The sequence below is a fragment of the Oncorhynchus masou genome, chromosome 5 (genome assembly GCF_036934945.1).
Source record: "Oncorhynchus masou masou isolate Uvic2021 chromosome 5, UVic_Omas_1.1, whole genome shotgun sequence".
NCBI classification, from domain to species: domain Eukaryota; kingdom Metazoa; phylum Chordata; class Actinopteri; order Salmoniformes; family Salmonidae; genus Oncorhynchus; species Oncorhynchus masou.
In genome coordinates, this window is record NC_088216.1 from 69,107,026 (window position 1) to 69,120,171 (window position 13,146).

Genomic DNA, 13,146 nt, shown 5'->3' on the forward strand with positions numbered 1-13,146 from the left:
GCTACTAAAGGTACTGTGGTAGTTCAGCATTGACTCAAACTGTGTTGGCAGACACACATCAAAACAGGAATCTGTCACAGAATCTACCAGACTTTTTCTCTTGAACACCCTCCCTGTGGTGAATCTATCTGATGAATATTTCATTATTAACATTTTTCCCAGAATTGCTATCTAACCTTTGAGGACATGATTGTGTAAATATTTGTGAAATTTGTTCGGCCACTGTTACCCAACTCTGAGTATAAACAACAGTATCGATTTCTCCCACTTGAAAAGTAAATAATGGGTTGGGTCTGCTGGTTGTTAATCCAGTATAAAGCAGACACATCGTCTGTCACTCCTGTTAGTGGAGCAGCAGGGTAGGAAAGGGTTGTCGTTTTCTAAGCAGTGAAGTCAGTGTTTAGCTGCATCTTTGTCATGTCTGGAGTGTGGACTGTGCTGCTGCTCTGGGGCATTGTCTTTGTCCCGGCTCTGTCGCATGGAGCTCTGGTCATCTCACGAGAAGACTCCACACCACAGGTGACTCTCCACGGTTTCTATAGTATCTACTCTCCTGTGACTACATCTGGCCGCTCCTGCTATAATCTAGTGTTACTCTAGTTTTTCTATATATATCTATACCGTATCTAATTTGAATCGTCTCTGTTCTGCTTTTGCTCCGTGTGTGTGTGTGTGTGCTTTGATTTTATAGTCATGCTAATATCTATGTATATGCATTACAATGAATTTGACTGTGAATTTTAAATTAGTTTGTATGACATTCTGATCCTAATATTAAACTTCTCCTGTGATTTGTATCGCAGCACTCTGATGGTGCTACAAGGCTACTAAAGGTACTGTGGTAGTTCAGCATTGACTCAAACTGTGTTGTCAGACACAAATCAAAACAGGAATCTGTCACAGAACCTGTCTGACTTTTTCTCTTGAACACCCTCCCTGTGGTGAATCTGATATCTGATGAATATTTCATTATTTACATTTCCCCCCAAAAAACCACTCTAACCTTTTGAGTATAGATAACATTACTGATTTCAGCCACTTTAAAAGTCAAAAAATGTCAGAGTACTAAATAGTGTACTCTGTAAAAAAAGAAAATGAATAATACTGTCTGAATCTATACATTTTTTTTACAGAAAAGAAGTACAGATAATATGGAGGTAAGGAAATACACTATATTTACGTTATCTTTGTGAGGATAATGATAAGTTATCACCATCACGAGGAATACATGCCTTCGTGGACTTTTTACACTGAACCAGCTGTACTCTTTCACAAGAGTACAGCTGTAATCATTTGTTTTTGAAGTAATCCTGTAGTCAATGCAGCCTGCTCCACACTATTCCGCTGTATCCGGAAAATATGTTTGGTGAAAATGTGAGATTTTTACAGGCATATTGGATAGTCATTACTTACACAAACACACATTTCAAAACACTTCTGTTGCTGTTTCTCTCTGTTTTTTCTCTCTGTATCTCTATCCCTCTTTCTCTTCCTCTCTCTTTTCCTCCATCTCTCCCTCTCTCAGGTGGAGGTGTACAGTGTAAAGGTGGCCTGTAAGGTGGCGTCTCGTTTCGCTCACACGGTCATAACCTCCAGTGCTCTGAACAAGGCCAACTCCTCTCAGGAAGTATTCTTTGAGGTGGATCTGCCCAAGACTGCCTTCATCACCAACTTCAGCATGTCAGTCAGCAGTCATGGCATATGTAGAAGTGTGTGTGAATGCATATGTGTGTTTGTTTGAATGACTGTGTTTGTGTATCTCAGGGAGATAGAGGGTCAGATGTACACGGGCGAGGTGAAGGAGAAGGAGAAAGCCAAGAAGCAGTATCAGAAAGCTGTTTCCACGGGGCAGACTGCAGGACTGGTCAAGTGAGTGGACCAGGGCAATGAGGAGGGAACAAACGTGATGTTTCCATTACACCAAGCACTTCCATACTCTTTTATCACAGCCTGTGTTTTGTTTAAAATGTGATTGGCCTCCTAATGTACCTGTGTTTGTCTGTGTACTCTAGGGCATCAGGGAGGAAGATGGAGAAGTTTTCGGTGTCTGTGAACATCGCGGCCAATAGTAACGTCACCTTCATTCTGACATACGAGGAGTTGCTTCAGCGTAAACTGGGCCAGTATGAGATCATGACCCAGGTCAAACCCAAGCAGCTGGTCCAGCACTTTGAGGTCTGTAGATGTTTACACCCTTATACCCCAAAACAGCACTTTTTTCATCACCTTGACTCCTCAGTCCTGTGTCTCATCAATCCGGTCCATGTCTCTGACAGATTGTGGCAGATATCTATGAACCCCAGGGCATTGCCTTCCTGGATGCCTATGGAACTTTCATCTCCAATGAGCTTCTCCCTCTGGTGGAGAAAACAGTCACTGACAAAAAGGTATAATGCTGTTCTGTTCTATGAAACAAATGCATACGGAGCATATCGTCCCAAAAAGAGAAATACAATTTTGCTGTGTTGAAATGTGTTGTTTTGTGTTTAATTGTATTAAATTGTGTTTCCCTCCCTCACTCAGGCACACATCTCTTTCTGCCCAACAATGGACCAGCAGAGAAAGTGCCCAGGTTGTGATGGCACCCTAATTGACGGGGATTTCGTGATCAAATATGACGTGAACCGAGCTGAGACCCTTGGTGACATCCAGGTTAGCTGTGTTGAATATAATACAGGATCAGTATTGGGGTCAATTCCATCAATGCATGGTGTTCATGTCTTAATGATGTTCAGCATGTCTTTTTCAGATAGTGAATGGATACTTTGTGCACTTCTTTGCTCCTCCGGACTTACACAGAGTTCCAAAGAATGTAGTGTTCGTCATTGACAGGAGTGGGTCAATGTCTGGAAACAAAATGCGTCAGGTAAGAGAGGAGGGAAATAGTGTGTCTGAAAGAAAGGGCTGGGGAGAGAGAAAATATGAGAGTGAGATGTTGAGCGAGAGGTTAAGAGAGAGAGATATAATAGTAGTTGATGTTCAGATTGACCTGAGAGCCTGTGATCTCTCATAGACAAGGGAAGCTATGCTGACTATCCTGAATGACCTGCATGAGGACGACTACTTTGGAATTGTCACATTCGACCACCATATCTCAACATGGAAGGAATCTTTGACCAAGGCCACCACGGGAAATGTGTCTGAAGCCAAAGGATTTGTCAAAAGAATACAGCAGAGTGGATGTGAGTCATATGTATTTAATGGGAATGTAGTGACACATACAGGGAGAGATGATTCACAAGGTTTGTGTCGTCATTCATTTTGTCAGCCAGTCAGTTGTACAGCTGAATGCATTCAACTGACATGTGTCTTCCGTATTTAACCCAACCCCTCTGAAATCCACGTCTTTGGCGCCCGGAGTATAGTAGTGAAACTATGGCAGTACAACACTTGGGCAAGCTGTATGCTAAAACTAAGTTAGGTGCATTTATGAAGGAACTTACAAAATTGTTATATCTAATGTTTATTTTATAAACACCTGGATGGACTGTTCTCCTTTTAGACACTGATATAAATGGTGCTCTGATGAAAGCTGTGGACATAATGATAAAAGACAAACAAACCAAGAAGTTCGCCGAGAGGAGTGTGTCTATGATTATCTTACTGACAGATGGAATGCCAAACTCAGGTGCGTACAGGTTTCCTTCCTTTCTGATCTCTTTTATTTGGTTGGGCTGCCATTTTAACATTGAAGACGCCATCTGATGTATTGTTTTATATTAGATCAAGCCAGTAAGGTCCTGGTACATTTGTTTACTGGTCCAGCCATCTGTGTTTGTGTACAGGAGTGTCATCTACACCACAGATTCAGGAGAATGTCCGTCTTGCTATGGGTGGGAACATGTCTCTGTTCTGTCTGGGCTTTGGGAATGATGTGGACTACTCCTTTCTGGATGTGATGTCTAGACAGAACCAGGGACTGGCCCGGAGGATCTACGAGGGTTCTGACGCCACTGTCCAGCTTCAGGTTTAGACCAGGGCTGTGTCCCATATCTCACAATAGTCACTTTTCAGTGATTTTCTGGTTTTACCATATCACTGATAGGGAGGGTCAAAGGATGGACAAAACTATCTCGGTCATACATAGATACTGCATATTGGCATTAGTGATAATGCACTGTAGAAAATAATTTAAAATAAATGATTAGGTAATGTGTGTCTTTGTGTCCTAGGGTTTCTATGAGGAAGTAGCCAGCCCCTCCTCTCTGAGGTGGACCTGCATTACCCTGACAACCTGGTGAACTCTCTGACCACCAGCCACTACAAGCAGCTGTTCAACGGCTCAGAGATCGTGGTAGCTGGCCGGCTCACTGATAATAGCTTGGATAACTTCCTCGTGGAGGTGTTTGCAAAGGGGGTGAGGAACAGACAGACAGGCACAACACAACATGCCACCCTGATACTGAGCTCAGAAAGACAGATCTTCATCAGTCTTTGCACCAGTCTTTGCACTCATTATGATGTACAGTACAATGCTTAACCCAACTAATGCTTGTCTCTCTTGTCCTTCTCCATGTATCTAATACCATCTTTCTCACTCCCTCACACTATTTTTAGTTTGAGGAGGACTTTATTGTCAAAGGCCAGGCTAGTGCCCAAGAGTGGGACATACTGTACCCTGAGCAGGAGTACATATTTGGGGACTTCACTGAGCGACTTTGGGCCTACCTCACCATCCAACAACTGTTGAGCAAGAAGTCAGTGTGATCGTTTAACTGCTATTACTGATGTCTGGTGAACACTCCACAACAAAATGGTGGCTTAGAATAATCCAAATGTCTAAAACACACTGATGGTTGAGATCTTAGAGATGGGATCTAATGAATAGAGATGGTTATATTAAAGTAACTACATTTGTAAATATTCCATTTTCTGCCCGACAGTGTAAGTTAAACCAAACCTAACCCAAGTCAAACCAAACCTATCCTCTAACCCAAACCTAATGCAATAACACCATTCATCCTATGGTTTTCTGTCAGAGAGACTGGAACTGCAGAGGAGAAGGGGAATGCCACTGCCCAGGCTCTGGAGATGTCCCTGCAGTACAGCTTTGTCACCCCTCTTACCTCCATGGTGGTCACCAAGCCTAAGACTGAAGAGGAGCAAGAGGAACCCCTCATCGCGGACAAGCTGACCGAGGGTATGAGACCCAGTGGGATGGGAGAGGAGAGGGGGAGACCACCAGTACATCTGGCGTGTCTTATCTGACAAGTTTATCTCAGTGGTTATAGAAATCCATATATGGATTGTCAAAGGTGTGTGTCTGACAGTTTTTTCCTCCTGTTGTTTGACAGATGAAAGGCGACAAGCCCAGAGATTGGGTAAGAATATGCCATGAATGGACAGGACTGGATTCTTCATCTGAATGGATTTATAAGTCATTATACTGGATCACCTGAATTTATGACATGAAAAGCTGACATCAAATTATTTGTGGTTAGAAACTAACAGTATTGGATGGTAATATACATTGTTATGTTCAGACAAAATCTATTAAATATATTTGACCACTTTGTATGTGATTTTTACTTGCCATCTGACATCTTTGGTGTGATTTTCAGGTCATTTTGTACCCCAGACGGTGAGCAACACCTACAGTGTGCAGAGCAGGCCCACATACTTTGGTGAGTCCCCCTTCATTCAGAGTTACCGTTCTGTCAGACATGGGTTACTTCAGGATTTTCTTTCTGGTGCGACTGTCTCAAAAATAGGTTGCTTTCACAGGCTGCAGTACTTGCATATTTATATTTAGTATTTTTTTTTCTGTGCTTCTTTTAAACAAACAAAAAGCAAAACAGTAAACATACAATTTTAAACAAGTGGATAAATAGTTAACTGCCAAAATAAAGTAAAAAAACAACAGTGTCTTAAAGACTAAATGAACCATATTTAGTATTTGCAATGTCCACCATGCTGTCATGCCACATTAGGACTACAGAGAGTGATCCAAAAGTTTGAATGGGCTAAGCCTCAACCAAATCTAATTTTACAACTGGAACAATCTGTTGTTGACTCTGCAGTGGATGGGGACCCTCATTTCATGATTGAGTTGCCAGAGCAGGAGGATGCACTGTGCTTCAACATAGACGACAGGCCTGGTACCATCTTCAATCTAGTGAGAGATCAGCTGGCAGGTAAATATTCACCACTTAATGACTACAGAAATGACACTTTATTAAAGTACATAGTTATAGCTGTAGAAATGATTCATTATTTGAAATTGACTGACATTTGGCAGAAATGTGTCTTTGAATGTTACAAGGCATGAAGCCAAACTATGACACTTGTTTCATAAAATAGATAACAAATATTAAAACTACACTATGAACCATTCAAACATAACACCAACAGCTTGCCTCAATCTGTCTTGCAGGTGTTTTGGTCAACGGCCAGACCATTGGGGACAAGAAGGTGGCCCCTGATGGCAAAGTGAACACCTACTTTGGTCGCTTTGGCATTGTTCACCAGGGGCTGGGGGTGAGACTGGAGGTGACTACTCAGGACATCACTGTGTCCCAGAATGGCATGCAGTCCAAACTCTTCTGGTCTGACACCGCCTCTCTCAAGGGAGCCAAGTAAGTCCCTCCTTACCTGGGTCATTCCAAGAAGAGTGCCTTTTGCATCCATTTGAGTAGAAAGTATACATTCTGCACCAATATTGAATTTAAAAAGCCTGTTATATTAAATGAAGTGGCCTTTAATAAAGATGACATGGAGAATTCAATACATCTGTTTTTTAATATGAATAAAGACTTGTTAAAGTGTTAAAATTCTGCATTATGACATGTCCCTCCGTGCCCCCACTACTTCTAGGGAAGATTTGAACCCACGTAACCCCAACATCTATTCATTGCAAAGGCCTAGTTATTTTGTTGCTTTGACAAAGTCATTTCTGAGTATGATTATTTAGTTCATGTGTTTAGTGATTCATTTACATCTGTCCCTCATTTTAAGGTCAGCCATGTTATGTGAACTGAACTCTCAGTTTAATATGATGAAACTATTCCTTTATATTCCTTTTGGCCATTTTCTGGTGTTTTGTGGTGGAAAGCCTAGCGGGTCGAGCATTACATGTAAACCCTTCTACCCATAGATGGACAGGCTACAAATGTTATAACAATAAAATAAATTATGAAGCTTGCAACTCCCTGTTGCACACAACAAGCTTCCATTCCCCCTTCACAAGTTGATTTATGGCTGATTTAAGAATTTGTCAACCATGTTACTTTATTTGGTAGTATAGTCATTTTTTATTCCCTCTTGACATGGGTAAAAAGTGTTGTTTTATGAAGTTGAACATGTGCTCTTTATGGCAGGATGTAAAAATTAGGTGACATCTGAAGTTTTCTTTGGCACTGAATGTTTGGAATGATCCACCTATTTTACTGTTCTGGCTTCCAGATAACTCCTATTGATACACTGTATATAGAGAGACCAGAGTTTCTGGATTTAATGCAACCTCCCTTGCTACTCCTACTACCACAGAAGGTTGTAAGGGAATCTGATGTTTCATCCTATCTCCCTGTCCTCCTGATTAAACTACCTCTATCTCTCTCCCTCCTACAGTTTAGACCTGCAGGTGACCAAAGACCGCAGCTTGACTGTCACCCTCAGGGACTCGGTCCGGTTTGTGGTCATCCTACACAAGGTGTGGAAACAGCACCCCTACCACCAGGACTATCTGGGCTTCTATACCCTGGACAGCCACCTCCTCTCCCCCAGCGTCCATGGCCTGCTAGGTAGGAAAGACACCTCCTCTCCCCCAGCGTCCACGGCCTGCTAGGTAGGAAAGACACCTCCTCTCCCCCAGCGTCCACGGTCTGCTAGGTAGGGAAGCCACCTCTTCTCCCCCAGCGTCCACGGTCTGCTAGGTAGGGAAGCCACCTCTTCTCCCCCAGCGTCCACGGTCTGCTAGGTAGGGAAGCCACCTCTTCTCCCCCAGCGTCCACGGTCTGCTAGGTAGGGAAGCCACCTCTTCTCCCCCAGCGTCCACGGCCTGCTAGGTAGGGAAGCCACCTCTTCTCCCCAGCGTCCACGGTCTGCTAGGTAGGGAAGCCACCCCTTCTCCCCCAGCGTCCACGGTCTGCTAGGTAGGGAAGCCACCTAGGGAAGCCACCTCTCTCTCCCCCAGCGTCCACGGCCTGCTAGGTAGGGAAGCCACCTCCTCTGTCCCAGCATCCACGGCCTGCTAGGTATCACCAGGGGGCTCCAAAGGATAACCTGTCATTGGCAGGGCCAGATGAAATCTGCGTTGCTGGCTGGAGTTTTACTGCAGTATATTTGGAAAAATGTCTGTATATCTGATCAATAAGAATGTATTGTATTATCCCCATACAGGTCAGTTTTACCATGGGGTGCAGTTTGAGGTGAGAGACATGCGCCCAGGGGAGGAGCCAGAGAAACCAGATGCCACCATGTTAGTGAAGGGGCAGGAGCTTACAGTGACAAGGTACTGTGATGTCTTCACACACACACACACACACACACACACACACACACTTATCTCATCATTGTCTCTCCTCCCTGCTTTTTTTCCACAGGGGCTGGCAGAGGGACTTCAGCTGGGATGTGAAGAATGGAGAGAACGTCCCCTGCTGGTTCATCCATAGCAACGGCAACGGCCTCATCGATGGAAACCACACAGACTACATCATGTCTGGACTCTTCAAGACCGTCTGAGTCTGGTACACTAGCAGTCAACCTCCTCAAACAGTACATACCATAAATTAGTCACACGTTTCACATGGATTCAACACACTGTATGTGCTATAGACATACCATCATGACATGAGAATCATTCATAGATAATGTAAGATAAGACCGAAGTACATTTGATTAAAAGATAAGTGGCAGGATAGAGAACTGCTGTCAAATACATTCAATGTTTTCATATTGATATGGGATAGTGCTGACAAAAACCTGTTGAAATAAATGTTCCCACTTCCACCTAACATGTGTGCATTTAATCCCATTTTGAATGGCCCCTGAGAGGGAGCCATGAAGGGAGGGAGAAACCTATACAGAGAGATAAAAAATCATCACTGTGGTGCTTGACATATTGCCTGGCTATCCAGCCTCCTTGCTCCGGCCAAACGCTACTCCACGCCCACAGTTTCTTCTCCACAAGAGTCTGGATCTGACTAACTCCCAAGCCTTCACCAAATGTGAACACATTCAGGGCTGTCTGATTGGTCCAGAAACCAATGGGTTTAGGGTGACCACATTTAAAATACCCAAATGCGGGAAAACAGGAGGATTTTACGGGAAAGTGTAGCCTACATAAAACATTTCTCCGCACCGACAGATGTAGCCTACATAAAACATTTCTCCGCACCGACAGATGTAGCCTACATAAAACATTTCTCCGCACCGACAGATGTAGCCTACATAAAACATTTCTCCGCACCCTCCACCCACTCAAAGTTTGTACCGACAGATGTAGCCTACTGAATATCATTATAGAATATACATAAAATGCATCTTCCAATTGAAACGTCTGCCTTTACATACATACATTTCTATACCCTCAAACACCAAGTTTGGCACACCTCATTTCAAAATAGGCTATGGCATCATGTGAAATGTGTTTACATGCCAATCATTTGATCTCAATCAGTTTTTTGGGAGTATACATTTAGATCTGTGAGCAGATTAGAACAGATGGTGTTTTTATTTTATTTATTTTTTTACCTTTATTTAACCAGGCAAGTCAGTTAAGAACACATTCTTGTTTTCAATGACAGCCTGGGAACAGTGGGTTAACTGCCTGTTCAGGGGCAGAACGACAGATTTGTACCTTGTCAGCTCGGGGGTTTGAACTCACAACCTTGTGGTTACTAGTCCAACGCTCTAGGCTACCCTGCCGCCCCACAGACCACAGCATTGTTGAATACTCATTTCTGATTGGCTAGAAGGGAAATCTAGATTAAAACCAGATAACAGGACAGTTGGAAAATACAGTATATGTTATGTATACTGAGCAAAAATATAAATGCAATAATTTCAATGATTTTACAGAGTTACAGTTCATATAAGGAAATCAGTCAATTGAAATAAATAAATTAGGCCCTAATCTATGGATCTGTTGGACACAGATACCTTAAAAAAAAGGTTGGTCGTGGATCAGAAAACCAGTCAGTATCTGGTGTGACCACCATTTGCCTCAAGCAGCGTGACACATCTCCTTCACATAGAGTTAATCAGGCTGTTTGTGGCTTGTGGAATGTTGTCCCACTCCTCTTCAATGGCTGTGCGATGTTGCTGGATATTGGCAGTAACTGGAACACGCTGTTGTACACATCGATCCAGAGCATCCCAAACATGCTCAATGGGTGATGTCTGGTGAATGTGCAGGCCATGGAAGAACGGGTACATTTTTAGCTTCCAGGAATTGTGTACAGATCCTTGCGACATGGGGCTGTGCATTATGAGGCTGAAACATGGACCTCAGGATCTCGTCACGGAATCTCAGTGCGTTCAAATTGCCATCACTAAAGTGTAATTGTGTTTGTTGTCTGTAGCTTATGCCTGGCCATATCAGAACCTGACCTCCACCATGGGTCACTCCACTCACAACGTTGACATCAGCAAACCATTCGCCGACACAACGCCATGCGGTTGTGAGGCCAGTTGGACGTACTGCAGAATTCTGCAAAATTATATTGTAGGCGGCTTATGGTAGAGAAAATAACATTACATTCTCTGGCAACAGCTCTGGTGGACATTCCTGCACACAGCATGCCTCAACTTGAGACCTCTGTGGCATTGTGTTGTGTGACAAAACTGCACGACACAGCTTTTATTGTCCCAGGCACAAGGTGCACCTATGTAATGATCATGTGGTTTAGTCAGCTTCTTGATATGCCACACCTGTCAGGTGGATGGATTATCTTGGCAAATTTGTGCACAACATTTTAGTGTTCTAAGCTTTTTGTGCATATGGAAAAATCTGATTCCCCCTAGCTGATCATTGTCTGCAACCAGCTCAGCTCATGAAGAATGAAACAGCCAGGGAGAGTGAGCTTGAGGTGGTTGGTGAACCCACAACCTTCTGGCCCATAGCCCTGCATGGCATCAACTGTGTGTGTGGGGGGGGGGGGGTAGCAGCTGCAGCACATGCAGGAACACAACAGATCAACTGTCATGGCCAGCCCAATCTCCAGACCTGAACTCTGGAATGTGATCAAGAGGAAGATGGATGGTCACAAGCCATCAAACAAAGCCGAGCTGCTTGAAAGTCACCCAACATCAATGTGAGAGACTGCTGGAGAGCATGCCAAGACGCATGCTCTACCAAATATTGATTCCTGACCTCTAAGTTAAAACATTGTGTTGTTTATTCCAGGTCTGACAACACTGCATCTTTTTTGTTATTTTGACCAGTCAATTCCTGCAAAGAAATGCACGAAATTACAATATTTTTATTTTGGAGAAATGTTGTCAGTAGTTTATAGAATAAAACAACCATTTTACCCAAACATGTACCTATAAATAGTAAAACCGGAGAAACAGATCATTTTGCATTTTCTCTTAACTTTTTCGAGAGCTGTATATATCTTTTCAGAAGCCAACATGACTGCAAGAGACAGGTCAGAATGTCTGACTGAAATACTGGACAAATCTACCTTTTTTCTAAATAGTGTTGTTTCAATTTGTTGATAAAATGCGGGATATGATTGTATAGTTCAGGAGCGGGGGACAAAATGTGGGACTGTCCTGCACAATCCGGGACATGTGGTCGCACTCGATGGTTAGGCCAGAGCCAGAACACACGTGGGTAAAGTGACAGTTTGAAAATTCATCAAAGCCTCTGATTGGTTAGAGAAGATCCAATCACTGATGACTTTGTACTTTTATACAACAGCCCCTCGACACGGTGGTCAAGGTCATGTCTAGATGTGATCTAGCTTATGTCAAATTTACGTCAAAAGTAGATTAATTTGTTTTGTTTTTGTGCATTTTAGCTAACCCTAACCCTTTTCCTAACCTAATTATCCTAATCTGCCACGTTTATTCTCCTGACCTGCTGCAAAAGTTTAAACCTTCTGTGTAAATCACTTTAACTCTACCTACATGTACAAATTACCTCAATTACCTTGACCAACCAACTACTAAACTCCAACCAGACATTGACTCTGTACCGGTACACCCTGTATAAAGCCTCGCTATTGTTATTTTATTGCTGCTCTTTAATTATTTGTCTAATTATTTACCTAACCCTTATTTTTCTTATTTTTCTTAAAACTGCATTGTTGGTTAAGGGCTTGTATGTAAGCATTACACTGCATTTCACTGGTGCATTTCACTGGTCTACACCTGTTGTATTCAGCGCATGTGACAAGTCCAATTTGATTTGAGTTGTTTCATTCTCCTAAGCCTGTTTCGAGAAGTCAATTCTGACAAAAACTGAATCCCTTCTAGCAATGACGAGGGGTCATTGCTAGACTACGTAAATGATGGCAGTCTCATCAGACTAAAGCATGTAGTGAATGACAGTGGAAGAGAGCAGCGGAAGAATTGAGTGTGTCATCAGGCTACTTGAGGTAGGGGCTTTGCCCAGACCTGACCTCAGCCTTGCTCTGCCCAGTTTAACAAGGCACAACTCATGCCAGCTACTTCATCCAGATATGAGGTCACTTCCCAACAGCATCACATAAGGCATCTTTATTAAAAGGCAATTTGAAGAGTGACTGAGCTAATAAGCCAGACAGAGTGTTTTTGTTTAAATACAGCAGGTTCTCTACAGTCATTTAGAAACCACACCTTTGACACAAGGATAGTTACAGATACAGTGAGCAACCACCCATTGGAGGGTGGAGGGCCGGAACATAATGTATGTCTGCCTGTGTGTGCATGTGTATGTGTGTGTGTGTATGCGTGTGTGTAAGTGTGTAAGTGTGTATGCGTGTGTGCCTTGTCTCCCCGATAACATGGCTGTGGTGTGTTTCCTAATGAGTTCAGGGCAGGAGCGCTGACCCAAGTCATGTCGGAAGTTCAGGAGTTGAGAGGGATTGTCTTAAGTGGGTCTTTGGGGTTATGTGTGTGTCTTGGAGGGGGGAGACATTAATTCACACCAGATGTGGGGGGTGTTGGTGATAGTTTGGGATGCCGCTCCAGCCCACTGTAGTCAGAGAGCTGAGTCCAGAA

The 13,146-nt window shown here is 43.2% G+C and overlaps 1 protein-coding gene across 1 annotated transcript; it reads left to right on the forward strand.

Moving 5' to 3' along the window:
- Positions 1 to 330: 330 nt before the first annotated feature.
- On the forward strand, positions 331 to 8,951 carry LOC135540147 (inter-alpha-trypsin inhibitor heavy chain H3-like). Its single transcript, XM_064966567.1, is given in 23 exon segments — positions 331 to 519; positions 804 to 833; positions 1,134 to 1,157; positions 1,526 to 1,680; positions 1,765 to 1,869; positions 2,013 to 2,175; positions 2,277 to 2,387; positions 2,524 to 2,652; positions 2,750 to 2,866; positions 3,014 to 3,182; positions 3,503 to 3,628; positions 3,786 to 3,967; positions 4,173 to 4,191; positions 4,194 to 4,357; positions 4,558 to 4,697; positions 4,980 to 5,140; positions 5,295 to 5,321; positions 5,562 to 5,624; positions 6,021 to 6,134; positions 6,374 to 6,575; positions 7,567 to 7,739; positions 8,338 to 8,449; positions 8,541 to 8,951. Coding segments are annotated over 23 exon segments (2,727 nt in total). The 5' UTR covers positions 331 to 417; the 3' UTR covers positions 8,680 to 8,951.
- The last annotated feature ends 4,195 nt before the right edge of the window (positions 8,952 to 13,146 follow it).